The 15,018-nt window shown below is 40.8% G+C and overlaps 1 protein-coding gene across 1 annotated transcript in view; it reads left to right on the top strand.

Moving 5' to 3' along the window:
• The first annotated feature begins 457 nt into the window (after positions 1-457).
• The window catches only part of LOC119444899 (intermembrane lipid transfer protein VPS13D-like), a 147,003-nt gene continuing 132,442 nt past the window's right edge, over positions 458-15,018 (top strand). Inside the window, 9 exon segments of the mRNA XM_049663723.1 lie at positions 458-561; positions 995-1,099; positions 1,234-1,311; positions 1,431-1,543; positions 3,075-3,152; positions 4,275-4,379; positions 6,246-6,362; positions 12,610-12,741; positions 13,570-13,764. Coding sequence (XP_049519680.1) covers positions 1,003-1,099; positions 1,234-1,311; positions 1,431-1,543; positions 3,075-3,152; positions 4,275-4,379; positions 6,246-6,362; positions 12,610-12,741; positions 13,570-13,764 — 915 coding nt within the window. The 5' untranslated portion in view covers positions 458-561; positions 995-1,002.

The raw sequence follows: 15,018 nt of genomic DNA, 5'->3' as shown, positions 1-15,018 counted from the left end.
TGCTGCCACTGTGCGCACACGTACATGAACTTAGTGTTCAGACTAATAAAGGTCACACGGAATATAGTACCGTGCACTCACCGCATAGCAACGTTAGTAACTTGGACGTCTTGGGGCTCACATTCGCAGTTAGGCGATTGTTGTGATGTCACGAGCCTGAGTGAATCGTATCCGGATTCGTCCAAAAAGCGTCACGCGGCGAGCAGACAGCTGAAGCCACGTGCCCCATCGTCTCGTGAATGTGTAGTTTTTAGACCGAGGGGTAGTAGTAACACTGGTAACACGTTAAGCACTTGCGTCATGCCTTTTAACGCTTTTTGTTCTTGAGTTATGCGAGGACGTGGTTGTCTGGTGTTCACTACCAATCGAATTTTCCCGCGCAAAATCAGTTTCGTTTTCAGCAGCCCACGTTGCCTACGTTTTATGAGTAGATGTCGCCTCTGTCGATTTGTTATCATTTCGAAGGAGTTGGACGAAAGTTGTGTTCTCCGCATTGGTTGGAGTGCTCATGATCGTTTGTAGTTAGTAAACATGTGAAGGGAGCGGACGCAGGATCTCGAGGTAAATAATGGGTATTCCAGGTCGGGACACTGGGCCACCAGTGGCCTCGGCGTGACGACTGTAATGAATGAAAGAAACAGGAAAGGCGACTCCTTGCCGAGCTCTCACATGGCTTTACGGAACCGAGGAAAATGTGTGCTTGTGTCCTTGCAACTTCGGGCTGAGGCAAAGCGCCTCAATTTTACATTAGATTAGTCGAGCTGCTGTGGTGCAGCGTGGAGTGCGATTTGTTTCCTGTGCCAAAGCCGGTGTGAAATCGTGAGCCACAATTGCGTGTTACTCGGAAAGGTGTGTCTCTCTGATCGGTCGGTCTACACATGCTCGCCATGCGTGCTGACGGTCCGTCAGCGTTGCAGCACTGCGTAGCTGATTATAACGTTTTGTGAAGTGTTTCGTGAGTCACCGTGTTTCCTGCTGTTCTTTCTCCACGCAGCCGCGAGCATGTTGGAAGGTCTAGCAGCATGGGTCCTCAACACCTATGTTGGAGGTTACGTCGAGAACCTCAACACGCACCAGTTGTCAATTGGGTTGCTTAGAGGTGAGCTGCCAAAACCTCTCTTGGACGTACTACATAATTCATGTACATATATTAAACCGTTCTCTGGATCGCGTTTCCGGCACCTGCTGCCACAAGTCTGAGCTCGAAATTCTATTTCACGCATCGCTTTGCAGGCCAAGTTGAATTGGAAAACCTTCCACTCAAGAAAGATGCATTTCGACATTTGCTGCTGCCGTTGGAAATTAAAGCGGGTAAATATTAGCCTTATGTTTAAGCTGTTTTTTATCAAACTGTACCTACTATAGAGAGTTCTCAAGAACTTTGTCATGTTGCATGTCGCATTTGCTGCTTCTTCGTCTCTTGGAAACAGGTTTTATCGGAAAACTGAGCTTGAAAATCCCAGTGACCAGGCTGCGCAGTGAACCGTGGCTGATCACCATTGAGCAACTGTACATAGTTATTGGGCCAGTCTCTCTTGACGATGTAAGTTTTGTGTACTTATTTTCCACCTTTTGCATTACTGCAGAGGATATGCGTTGCTTGCTTGGAAGGTCCGACTATTTTGTCAGTGACTGTATATGTCAAGTTGCTTCAGCACTGCATTGACAAAATACACTACATTATTTCGTTTGTTCATATTTAATTTCTAAATGAGCGAAATGTAAAGAGCATACAGTGCGCTCTTATTATGCAGTGAGCATTAAATTACACATACTATGATTTTTGTGTTTGGTGAACGTGCTTGGTTCAAGCATTTTGTGAATGCACCTGCCTACATATGGCCGTTGCTGTGTAGTTATTACACACGAATATCAAATGCTTGATTGGATTGTGAAAAGTTGATAAAGGTGCGTTTTGGTAAGGGCAGAATGCAAAAATGCATGTGTACTGGGAGTTTAACCCTTTCCGTACTGAAACAAATGATGAAAAGTGTATAAAATTTCCCAGAGATTTCAGAAACATGTCATCACGATGACTGTATATTTGTCATTGGCTATATTGGTACAAATTCGGGTGAGGACTATACTCGTCAGTGGTAGAGAAAGGGTTAAATATTGCTCCACATGATAGTAATCTGCAGCATGCTGCTGCAATGTTTCTGTAACGAAAGTGTAGATTTCGACGTATCAACCATCGAAATGTTAATCAAGCACTTATACTCATAGCATCCATTTATGCAGCAAGTTTGTTTTAAATGTTTCTGTTCATGCTACGCAGTATAGGATGTGGTTGCAGTACTATGTGTGTTGGCAATAATTGTGACTAATCTTGTGTCTGCATGAGACATAAGGGTATTTAACGTGGGGGGAGAGGAATCGACATCTCCCACTGACTTTTTTTTTTCACAGAAGAGTAAAAAATTCTATCTGTAACGCATGACAAGTAATAATGTTTTCTTTGTCACTTATTTGTGGTGTCGTTTTTGTGTGCCTAAACTTTGTCCAACCTTGAGCGCCATTCACCTGTGTTCATCATAACGTTTATTCATTGCATGAACATCATGGTTTTGAAATAACTTATTGTCAGATGGTGTTGCAACGAGTATGGGATGCTACAATGATTTGATCTTTATCAAAATACTGCAGCATAAGGCATCCTTGGCTTCCCATGTGCACCTGTAATCAGTTAAAAATATATGTGCCCCATTGTACTTTAATAATATGTTCAGTAGATAACAGAGTACTATGCAAATTCTATGTGTATAGTATGTGTATGTGTATATAAAAAAATTCATTCATTCAGTTGTCGAAAATCCAACAATTGGCGCACTAACAGTAAATAAACAAAAAATAAAGTTCCCTACGACATTTCCTAAACTGGCAAACTGGCTTGAGACCTTCTTTTTGACAGTAATGAGGATTATTTTTCTATATTATGTAGTAAGGTGCCTTTTAATGGCCGCAGTGTTTGGTTGACCTGTTCTACATAAACATTTTACTTAGTGAAGCAGTGCCATGTTGAATTGTCAGGGATGCTCAGAGCTGATACCCTTTTTTTGTGTGTCTCTGTGCAGTATGATGAAGTGCGTGAAGATCAAGTGTTGCAAAATGCCAAAATTGCCAAACTGGATGCCATGGAAGCCAAGTGGAAGGTAAGCAGGAATTGCACGCATTCTTGCGCATTGCTCTCCGGTTTGTTGATTTTGCCTGTCACGTGTTGCTGCACTGCATTGCTTGCTTTATTTTTTCTTTTTAACATCCGCCAAGTGTCAGTCAATCGATGAGTCAGGTCATACCTGTATAATTTTGTACCTCCTGCCTGCAATCTGTACAGTGGCATTTATTGAAAAGGAAACAAGCTTTGTTACTTATCAGTTCGTTTTTTTTTTTTTTCTACATTTATAATCTGCAGCAACAGCTCTGATTGGGCTTATCATTAGCATGCTTGCGTGCTTCATAATCTGGCTTGTACTATTGCGGGAATGAGGTGTCATGTACCTTTCATTGTGTTGTCACATATATCTCTGGTGAGGCTAGTTGAAGCCTTTTGTAGTATAGTGATAACTCCTTATCCTGAATTCCACCATTTATATTTGGCTGTGCTGCCATAAACGTTCTAGAAGCTGGAGCTCTTCATGGCATTAAAAAAGCACGCAAACTTTCTCTGAACCGAATATAATAAAAAAATCAAAGTAAACAAAAATTACATATTTAATGTTACCAAAACTTGGGCTGCCTCTGTTCCTTTTATATATTTTCAAATCATAAGCTTTTCATATCAATAAATGACAACACAGTGGTAAAGTAGTTATGGCAGTAGTGCCTACTGATTGTGGGGAAAAAAACGAAGTAAAAAGCACGCTAAAAATTTTAAGTTGACTCATTTCTAGGAGACCAAATGGATGTAATGGAGCTATATCAGTTGGGCCATGAGATGTGACGAGATTGAAGTGCGTATGACAATCGTAGGATTTGTGTTCTTGTTGATCTTCGTGGATGATGTGACAGTAAGGCATTGCTCCTTGCAACCCACCAAGAGACAGTGTGAATATGCATGGAAAATCATAGCACGAGAAATGTGACTCACAAAATGAAAGGTTTGCCTTGTGCAGCATTCCTTGTTTTGCTCCATGCATGTATTATTATACAGGTTGGCTGGGGCTTTTGTTTTCAATTCAGAAAGTAAATGTGCTGCAGTTACAAAAAATGTCAACTTATCTAAGTAACATTCATCATGTGCATGTCGTTACTATCCTTTTTCCCCCGTTTTACAGGCCAGTTACGAATCAAAGCAAGAACCTTCATACTATGCGTACTCCTATGCAGCGTGGTTGACTTGTGGCACGTCTGTTATGTCAAACATTATCAAGAATCTGCAGGTGAGTTGCTGCTATTAATTGAAGAAAGGCTCGGCTGTGCTTGAAGATGTCGCTTTCTGTTGATTAGTTATAGTGTGCAGTTTTGTAGTGACTAATTCTGGAAGCCATTTGTGCAGTCATCACTAAATACGGTCCAGTGCACTTTGTGGCTGCATGCATTTATGCTATTGCACACACGTAATTACAACTGAACTGAATGCATTTAGTGAAATTGTACACACGAATTGATACCAGAAGTTTTTATATTTGCTGTTTAAAATTAAGAAGTGGAAGCAAATGGCCTGTGTTTTTCCATTATTGTGCATTAACTGTTTGATGTTTGCATGCTATCAGTGTTCAGGAACTGAGCATGTTACTTGCTCATAGCATCGGTAGTTTCTGCACTGAATTTTTGTAGTGATTAGATACATTGCCTGTATGCAGTAGCGCATCCAGGATCTCTGCCAGGGGGGGAAGCAAGCACTTTGCATAATATGCAATTTCCTTGCTTTAGCCAGATGAGTCCAACAGCAAATAAAATGTCTAATAGTTATAATTATATAGTGACACCAAGGATGATGACGATGTTTATTTCTTCAGCATTTTACTCAAAGTAATTTAAGAGTGAATGAATAAATGAATAAATACAAGACAGTAATAGAGTGTTTTTGTTAATCAGGGGGGGAAAATTCGACCGCAAGCCACCTCCTGAATTGTAATGACAATGTGAACAGAGCACTGAAGGTACACGTTGGACTGGTGGGGCTGGACGCGTTGGGGGGGGGGGGGATTACAACACCCGAACCCCCCCCCCCCTGCCGGTGCGCCACTGCCTGTATGGAATGAACACTTTGTTTTAAACAAAGTGCCATACAATCGAATTCACTTATAACGATACTGTTGTTAACAATATATAGGATGTAAGAATTAGCAGCCAAGCCACTAACGTTTTTGTGTGTTATATGGTATAATAATCCGCTTGCTACAATGTTCCCATGCCGCATTATTGGTTGTGACAATTAAATCTGCCTGCTGGGCGCCGATAGGAAAAGCTTCCCATTGCGGGAAGCTTGCCGCTAGTGTAATCGTTCCTTAAAAAACTGTACATTTTCGAAAATTGCGCAACCGGCCAGAAATAGTTGTGTGCTGTACACTGTTGCATGCACCCATGGCCGCAGCAAAGTATGTTGTATTTACACTATCTAGGCAAAATTTGCCTAAAAATTGGTTCATTGTAGCTGATAGTCCATTATAGCCGGTTCTGTTTAAAACTAAATTTGTTGCATTGATAATATAGGTAGACCAAGCTAAGTGAAAGAATGGTGTTTTATATCCGAAAGTATGTAGTATGCAGATCAGTAGTAACGGGCGTGGACTGTAGTTGTGATAGCTACTGTGTGTCAATGAAAGCAAAATTTAGTTGTGTTGCTGATTCCTTTAAAATAATTATATTAAAGCACACTTTATAAGTATGCACGGTATGACAGCAACTTGTAAACTGCTTAGGAAAATAACAGCGCTAGGTAGACAAGGACATAGGCAAAGAAGAACACGACACCAGCGCTGTGTCGAAAGTGTTCTTTGCCTGTGTCCTTGTCTATCTAGCGCTGTTATTTTCCTAAACATGAATTCCCACCAACTCGCCCAAGTTTCTCTTCTAGTACAGTTGTAAACTGCTGTCACCTGATTGCCTGAGATGATTTTATATTTGCCAAAAAAACACTAATGTTACTTGTTCTTGTGTTCTACATGTTCCATTCTTTTTCTTTATTTGCTACAGAAATGATCTTATGCCTTCTTTAGGGTGACCGTGTGCCTTTTGTTTAAAAGTTTCAGAAATTGTTGTTTTGACCCTGAAAAGTTTGATTTTTTCTTTCATATCTTTAGTTTAAAATCAAAGACATCCACATCAGGTATGAAGACGGTTGTACAGATCCTCAAAACCCATTTGCCTGTGGCATCACCATCCAAACTCTGTCATCACAAGCAGCTGCGGCAGATGAGGTCAGTGTGATTACTGCATTTGCTAGTGCTCTTGAAAACAGCCTCCAAAACTCGCATATTTCAGGTCAGCGTATTTCCTGTCTTGTGAACCCACTTTTCTAGGGTAATTATGTGCAGTGCCTGAACGACCTTTTTTACCGCTTTAGGGCCCCGGTCATGTCCGAACAATTATGATGACCAAGCACAGTGCATAAAACATGTCATGAATTTCAAAGTTTATTTTGAACAACCTAAAAAAGGGCAGTTGCTGAGGGGCTTGACGCTGAAAGCAAATGAATGCTTGGTAAACAGCAGTGCAAATACACATGAGGAGAAAGAAATAAGGTTCACGACATCTGTGTTAGGAGTGCTGTTTGCCAAATATGAACATCCACCACCCTGCCCAAGTTTCCCTACTATTACAAATGAATGCCTGACAAAGTGTCAAGCCCTTTTGATACAAGATGACACAGCGATCATAGAATGGTCACAAAAAGGAAAGAAATAATTTACACTGCACAACTGGTGCTAAAGTACTTGCATGAAAAAGAAAGTTACTGAAGTTCATTGCAAATTTTTGAACACACATGCAGTAAGAAGGCACTGAGAATTAACTGAAACATGCGATCAAATTAAATGCAGTCAAACAAAAAGGCAAGTTTTGCAAGCATTTGCACATCAGTGAAATTTATATTTAAGCTGAGCAATTGCTAAGAGACAGCAAATGTGTGGTCAAATGTTTATTGAAAGAATAAACTGGTGTGCTTTTTTTTCAACCAGGGATGCAATTATAGGGTGGCGATAAGGTAAAGGATTTGGTGGTTTAGTTTCTGAGTGCCATAATTTGCCCATATTGATTGCATTGTCTGGCTACTGCTGCCTAATATGTCCTGGTGACCTTGTAGATTCACACAAAAGCTCATGCAGGCTCTCTTTCTGGCAATGCCAACCTTCTCAATCACCACTAGTGATGAAAGCATTGGTGCTTCAACATACTTGACATTGCAGCCTAACCACTCACCTGCTGCTTTGTGAAAACTGGTGATCAAGTGAGGTTGCTGGCAGCAGAATGTCAAATGGAACTGAAACTTGACCGAAAACTGGAGCTGAACCAGAACCAGATATTTTTTCTGCCATCATAGAACCGAATCTTTACCCTAACTTTGTGGAAGAACCATTCAGCACCGGTTCCACCACATTTTCAACCCAGAGTTGTTGCTGAAATTTTATTACAGTGCATGGTACTGCACTGTCATTTCCGCACTACGGACCACTCTCTTGAAACACAATATTTGAACATTTTTAACTTTGTTGCACTAAAAATGACGCAAAATGTTTTTCATATTATTATTATGCAATCCTCGGAGAACAATTTGGGTGACATTTAACAACATTGAGCGTTTTTTTTTATATACATCTTTCAGTTATGTAACATTTTTATAATTTTGATGTTTTGAGTAAAAAAAATTCTTGCTTTAAAGTCCAGTAGAAGAATAAAAAGGCACACGATCGTTTTCCACCTAAAGACCTATTTCTCCTGTGAATTGCAACAAGCTGCGATGTACAGAGAAGTAGGAACAGAGTCCTGAAGATGAGCAGAGTCCTGAAGATGAGCATGTAAAAAAAAAAAAAAACTTGCTGTGTTCATAAATTTAGAAAATGCAGTGAGCTACTTCCCCTTTACGTCTATTTGCACTGGAAATAAATATATTGTAATGTGGTGAGAAAAAGAGGTTGAAGAGGAAGAGGAGGACGACAGTCCCTGGGGCGAGTGGCAGCATTTCAACGGCTATCTTCCTGATTGATCATATCTGCCAGCCTTCGTCTGTATTATTATTATTATTTGGTTTGAGCACATATAACACAAGGACACGAAGGAAATAGGGAGGGAGCAAGCTGACAACTGCCACCGAGAGGGGCACAACGCCTGCCTACTCTTTCAGGGGGAGGGAATAGAGGAATTGAAAACATGAGGAAAGAAATAAGGAAATGAAGAAATGACGGAGACACAGACAGAATAAAACAAAATACAAATAATGTCTATAAATGGGAGGCCAAGTCAGTGTCTTTAAGAAAAGATAGCAGGGCTCGATGGGCCTGGCCACGTCGCGAAGCGCACCCTCTTGGAAAGAGGCAATCGTCAAGGGTCGCACATTGCAGTCCAATAAGTCCATATTCCTTAATTAGCTATGCGCGCTGCTCAACGAATGCGGGACACTATAAAAAATTAATTTATCGTCTGTAAAAAGTTATTGATCGTCTGTAAATAAACACACAATCATGCATAACAGTTTTGGTGGAGGTGCAGGGTACCCCACAACATCTATACCAATATTTGCTATATTATACTTGCGCGGCCTTAAGCATTGTTGCAAATTTAAGAAAGACCCCTTTTCGTAAAATTGCCGCACTCGCCCAACGACCTTTGATGATTTTTTCTCGTTTACTAATAGCTTTCTAGCTTGTGTGTAGTGTGCAAAATTACCAGAAAAATTAAAAAACTTCAACTATACCACCTGTTTTGATCTCTCGTGTAATTGATCGAAAGGAAATGTGCTACTCGTGTTACTTGGTTAAGAGCATAGCTGCACGAAGCTATCTAGTACACTGTAGCTCAGCAAAGGGATGAGACACCGTGAACTCAACCGTAAGCTGAGGAATAGCCTCTGAGATTACAGCTGTGCATTGTGCCTCATATTTAAGTTGATTTTCATGTGGGGGGGGGGGGGGGGGGGGCAAGGAAAACAGCAGTGGTCCTCAGTTTTATTACACAGTACCCAGCAAACTAGGGATGGTAATATCGATGAACGATTAATCGATTAATCGACTAAAAGTACGCCGCAAAACGATTAATCGTCATCGATGTGTACCTTTAATTTAATCGGTTTAATCGATTAAAGCAGTTCGATTAATCGTTTTCCAGACAGTGACTAAAGTGGCGTGAAAATTTTGAAATCGTACTGTAGAATGCGGAGTACGAACAACGACCGCACGGCTGGGAAGACCGAGAGCGACTGTCGACTGTTTTCCCGAGTCATGCCAAGCTGGCCAAGCGCTTCCCCGCTTTACGCACACGTCACACAGGCTGCCTGGAGCCCGGAGAGAGGCCGCCCCCGTGGAGGAAGAAATAAACTAGGCGAGAGCATTACGTGAGGCAGCTAGTCTTAGCAAGCGAACTCACCGTCAAGCGATTTCCTTCGCTTTTTACAACACGTGACCCTGAGTGACAACGTATTGGCCGATAATGTTTGGTTCGCAGCAGTTTCAAATCAGTGCACACCCGTTCAGCTGCGCTGCTGCCCTGCACCCGGCAGCATTAAACCTACCGCGCGCTCTGATGTGGCGATCACGTGTTGCGCCATTACTTCTTGATGTCAGTCGTGCTGCGATGTTCTCTTCTAATTATTCCTTCCTCCATGCCCACCCTCCTCCGTAAGCGCCATCTTTAACATACAGGGTGTTCATTTTTAAGTTTTACGGAATTTTTAGAAATCGCCTGTGGCAGGTAGCATAATTTTATCATTGAGCTGGGTTATTCGATGAGGTGCAAATTCGCACGAGAAATCGAAACACATAATCAACTAATTAACAAAAAATCACTGATTAACTTCTTAGTTAATTACTTTACGACACATATAGCAATTTGCGAATTGTAGCCGGTGATCTTGTCAGGCGTATCCACTTGCAATGAATTCCCAGAATGATACCAGTTTGGAGATATGCGCCATCATACTCGCCGTAAAAATGCACTGTTGTTCCACTTAATTTTTTACCAAAATGCATTGAAGCACAAAAGTAACTGTAACGTCCATGTATTTCGTCCCACACTTTGAGAAATAGTATCTCGAAACTGGTGTCATCCTGGAAATTCATTTCAAGTAGATGCGTCTTGCAAACTCACCGGCTACAATTCGTAAATTGCGATATGTGTCATAAAGTAACTAACCAAGAAGTTCATTAGTCAATTTTTGTTAATTGGTTGAATATGTCTTTCGATTGCTCGTGCTACTAATGTCCACCGCTCAACGATAAGAATTACGCTACCTGCCACAGGCGATTTTTAAAAATTCCGTAGTAGTTGTCACGTAGTAGTTACGATGAAGAAAACAGTCGCAAAACTGTGAATGACGAAACGGACTTTTTATTGGGCGAGCCTGTGCCCACAAAAGCAGGTTTCGCTCGAAGCACAACGATAGCGGCGAACACAATCGGCGATCGGCGAAATCTGATCAGCGGCGAAGCGCGTCGGCTTTTATACATGAGTCATCGAAGGTTCCAGAGTAATCTCTGGTACCCGCGTGTCTTCCAGAAGGTACTAGACAATTGGCGTCGCTCATACAATCAGATTACGTAAGCGTCGGTGACAACTGACAACGCATAGAAGCATCGATAACGTTCGAGAAAATTCCGATACTACATGCAGGCGCTTCCTGCGCCGAGCGATAACGTTTAAGGTGGCGGTCCGGCAGCACCAGGCCCCCGTTTTGAGTACCTTTGGAGCAACCGCGGTGGCTCTTCTACTTAGGATATAAAGTTGTGGTATATACCATAAAAAAGCTTAATTCTTGTATATTCTAACTATAGATAATATTAAGAAATTGATTAATGTGATTTAGAAATAAATGTTCAAGAACAAGCATGAGATGCATGGTTTTTGCGAACTGTGTCTCAGTTGTGACCATATTTAAAAGAAATTACCGCATCTACTGCATTGCGGCTTGCTCTCTAGCTTTAGGACATATTTATTTCCTAGACGCAGCAAAACAATGTTAAATTTTTACTTTTTGGATAATTTGCTTTTGAAGTTTTCCAAAATATCGCAACTTCTGTTGTAAACAGCCCGGCAACTACACGCTCAAGGAAGTTAAATTCTGGACAAATTAGAGATCAAGTAATTTCCAATTGGGATGCAAAATTTCATTTATGTACCTTTCTTGGCTTTCCTAATAATGCGACCGAAATTAAGCAATATTTAGAATTCTGGTTCTACTTCTGCCCATTTTTGCGGGAAGGTACTAAAGCTACGAAGGTGCGGTGTAAAACTAATAAAGGTACATGAATGAAATTTAGCGTCCTACATGGAAATTCCTTGAACTCTAATTGTCCAATATTTAGCTTTCTAGAGCATGTAGTGGCCGGGCTGATTACAACAGAAGTTGCGATATTTGGCAATCTTCAAAAGCAAATTATCTAAAAGTAAAAATTCAACATTATTTTGCTGCGTCTAGGAAATAGATAAATATGTCCTAAAGCTACAGAGCAAGCCGCAATGCAGTAAATGCGGTAGTTTCTTCTAAATATGGTCACAACTGAGACACATTTCGCAAAAACCATGTATATCATGCTTGATCTTGAACATTTATTTCTAAATCACATTATTCAATTTCTTTATAATATGAATAGTTGCAATCTACAAGAATTAGGCTTTTTAAGGCATATACGACAACTTTATATCCTAAGTAGAAGAGCCACCACGGTTGCTCCAAAAGTACTCGAAACGGGGGGCTGGTGGCGCCAGACCACCACCTTAAAATTTGTTAGCCGGTGAAAAGCGGTCACCGGGGAAAGATAAACAAGTACACGTGTCAATATGAACACTCTGTATATTGCTTATTCCTTCACTAGTCACTAGTGGCAATTATAGTTGACCTCTAACAAATTAAACATTACTCTTTATCAAAATTTATACGCTTGTATGTCTTATCCTGGTTGCACCTTTCAAGCGTTAAAATAGGTACTTACGTGAATAGATAACTGTGTTTCAGCCTTTTTAAAGCGCCCGAAAAAAAAGTCGATTAATCTATTAATCGACGAAACACCCCGCATCGAAATCGATTAATCGATGATACGCTAAAGCAACGAACGATTAATCGTTAATCGATTAAAACATTTAATCGACCATCCCTACAGCAAACCTGTTTCACCCAAAGAAACTGAAGGCACACAAATTTTTTTTTCCTTGTTGGAATCTGTTTGAACATGCCTGAACCAGTTCAGAAAGGTCTGAACCGCTTTCCACTGTTATATTTTTTTCCTCTGTTTTATAGTGCTACATTCTGTAGTTTTATTTTAAAAAATATTAGTCACATAATATATTGTTATGAATGGAATTGCAGTCTGATCATTGGTGCTTGACAGATGAGAATATGCGTCTTCGTTAAAAAGGTTACTTATCTGCTTACGGATTCAATTTTCTTGTGTCACTGCTTTCTTTCCTCAACCATTCACTGACATTTTCACTCTCTTCTTAATTTTTAATATGTTATAGGCTGCTGCACAGGAGTCTGCATCTGGGGCTGCAGATGACGTTGCCCACCAGTCAGTGCAGCTCAGTGGTTTTGCAGTATACTGGGACAGTGACGTGACCCTTCTGGGAAGCCTGGACATCCCCGCAATGGCTGTATGTTGAACTTCCTGTTTTCCTGCATGTGTACTGTACGAATGCAGTGTGTGTGGTTCACTGCTAGCAGGCAACATGGAGTCATGCATCTAGCACTCGGACAGTGCCGGATGTGGCTTTGCGCATTAAATGCTGTGTGCGTATGGGTTAACCATGCTTAGGGGAGGCACCTGATTTGTATTCTAGCAGTGACAGCAACCCAAATGTTTTTATTTATTGTTTCTAATTTAAGTAACCTGTAGCCAACTTAGGTTTATTTTAAAAGAAAGGTGTTGCCGTATATGCCATTTCCGTCTTTTTTTTTTTTTTTTTTTCTAGAACTAGTGTGGCACTTGTTGTTATTTGATCCTTTTATGACCAACATTTTTTTCTGTCTGTTGACTACATTTGTGACTAATTTTGCAAAATCTAATCAGTTGTACGTTGTTGCAAAATACTCTGCTGCTGTTGTTTTATTAAAAACAATGCACACATTCAACTTACTAACATCGAATGCGGTGTTAAAAAGAAATGTGCCCTGGGTTAACCTTGGCCGGTGGAAGCCTGCCTTGAAAGTATGGGCACCCTTACTTACACTCTCGAGACTTAGTTAGGGTACATGCTCACTCTGGTTGCAGTTGTGCATCGGGGTTGAATGAGAACTGCATTGCAGTTCTCATTCAGTTGTGCATCAGTTGTGCATTGCAGTTGTGCATCGGGGTTAAATGAGAACTGCGTTGAATGAGAACTGCATTCAATCTGTCGTGTCTGCTGTTAGCAGAAGAACTTGTACCTTATTTGCCCATGAGCTGTGACAGCGCCAATGTTTTTACGGTTGTACGCACACAGGAAGCCATGAAGAAGCAGCAAACGCATGCGCTGAGCACTGCACGGACTGTGAAGCCGCATTCGTACTTGCTGGCCACCACCAGCTTCCAGGCACAGATCTCGCGGAACTGCTCACCGCAGCCACTCAGGGTTCGGTCCAAGCCACGACTTACCTGCAACCTGCAGCTGGACAAGTTTAGCATCACCCTAAATGAGGTACATGCTTACTTTTATACCTGGGACTATTCTCATTCTTGGGATTTGTGAGATCCTCAAACGCTTTGAGAGAGGTACAAAATTAAAAAGGGAACAGTGAAAACAAAACAAGCATTAAAATCGGAACGACGGGAAGCATAACAAGTGGAAATGAAGAAGAAAATACAGTGTTATGTAGCACTAAGTAAGGACAAACATAAAATATTGCTACTTGCACACATGATGGAATATTCTGGTTCTCGGCAGACCGATGAAGTGGAACATCACCATATTGTGTTTTTCGAACAGTAACAAAAAAGAAGGTGGTAAGATGAAAAAAACTACAAGGGGACGTTTTAAAGCCAACAAAAGAGCAGGGGTCTATCAAGATCTCTGATGGCCTGCCAGTAAACTTATTAGGTGTCTCAGTGCTCATACTAGGGATGATCGATTAACTTTTTAATTTGATTAAGGATTAATCATTCATTATTTAGCCTTTAATTGATTATTGCTTTTGGTGCATGGTTTCTAATCGATTAATGGATTAATCGTAATTTTTGCCGGGGACCTTTAAAAAGGTTTAAGCACAGTTATCTACTTTTGTAGGTACCTGTTTTAGTGTTTAAGAGGTGGAACCAAGTTTGAAATACAAGTGTATAAACGTTTGATAGAAGATAATGTTTAACTTGTTAAGACCTAATATAGTTAGTACTAGTAGCTTTTGAAAAGATAAACAATATATGTTATAACATGGCATGTAGCGCAGAATTAAATAAGATACATGGCACTATTGAATCCGTGTACAGTACAGTTAAACAAGAAATCCAAAAAATGGCAAAAGTGAAAAGTGAAGTCCAACTGAAATATGCAAAAAATACAAAATACAAATATGCAAAATATGCAAAAGAAAGTTACTGGTTTAAGATTTTAAATCACACCCTCTTTTCTACAGAGCGAAGGAATTTCAATTGGCTGGGATGCTTGGGTGTAACTGCCATGTTCCTTAAATGGCCACATAACCAGCATGTGAGAATAGATGCTCAGACGCTATAGATTTGCTGGCATCGACATGAACTCCATCGCTATGTCAAATAAATGCTCCAAACTGGCGCGCATGCTGTGCCATGTCTTTAGTGGACTGGGAGTGGCACCATGATAGACGACTGGGTTGCTATAGTATGTCTTGAATTGCGAGGACATTTCAAGCCTCCGGTTTCAGGCGGCGTGTTGGCGTGTATGGTGTGGGGGAAGAGAGGGGAAGCGCTCGGCTCGGCA

This window comes from Dermacentor silvarum, chromosome 3 (assembly GCF_013339745.2).
Source record: "Dermacentor silvarum isolate Dsil-2018 chromosome 3, BIME_Dsil_1.4, whole genome shotgun sequence".
NCBI lineage: Eukaryota > Metazoa > Arthropoda > Arachnida > Ixodida > Ixodidae > Dermacentor > Dermacentor silvarum.
This window is presented reverse-complemented; position numbering and strand designations above follow the sequence as displayed.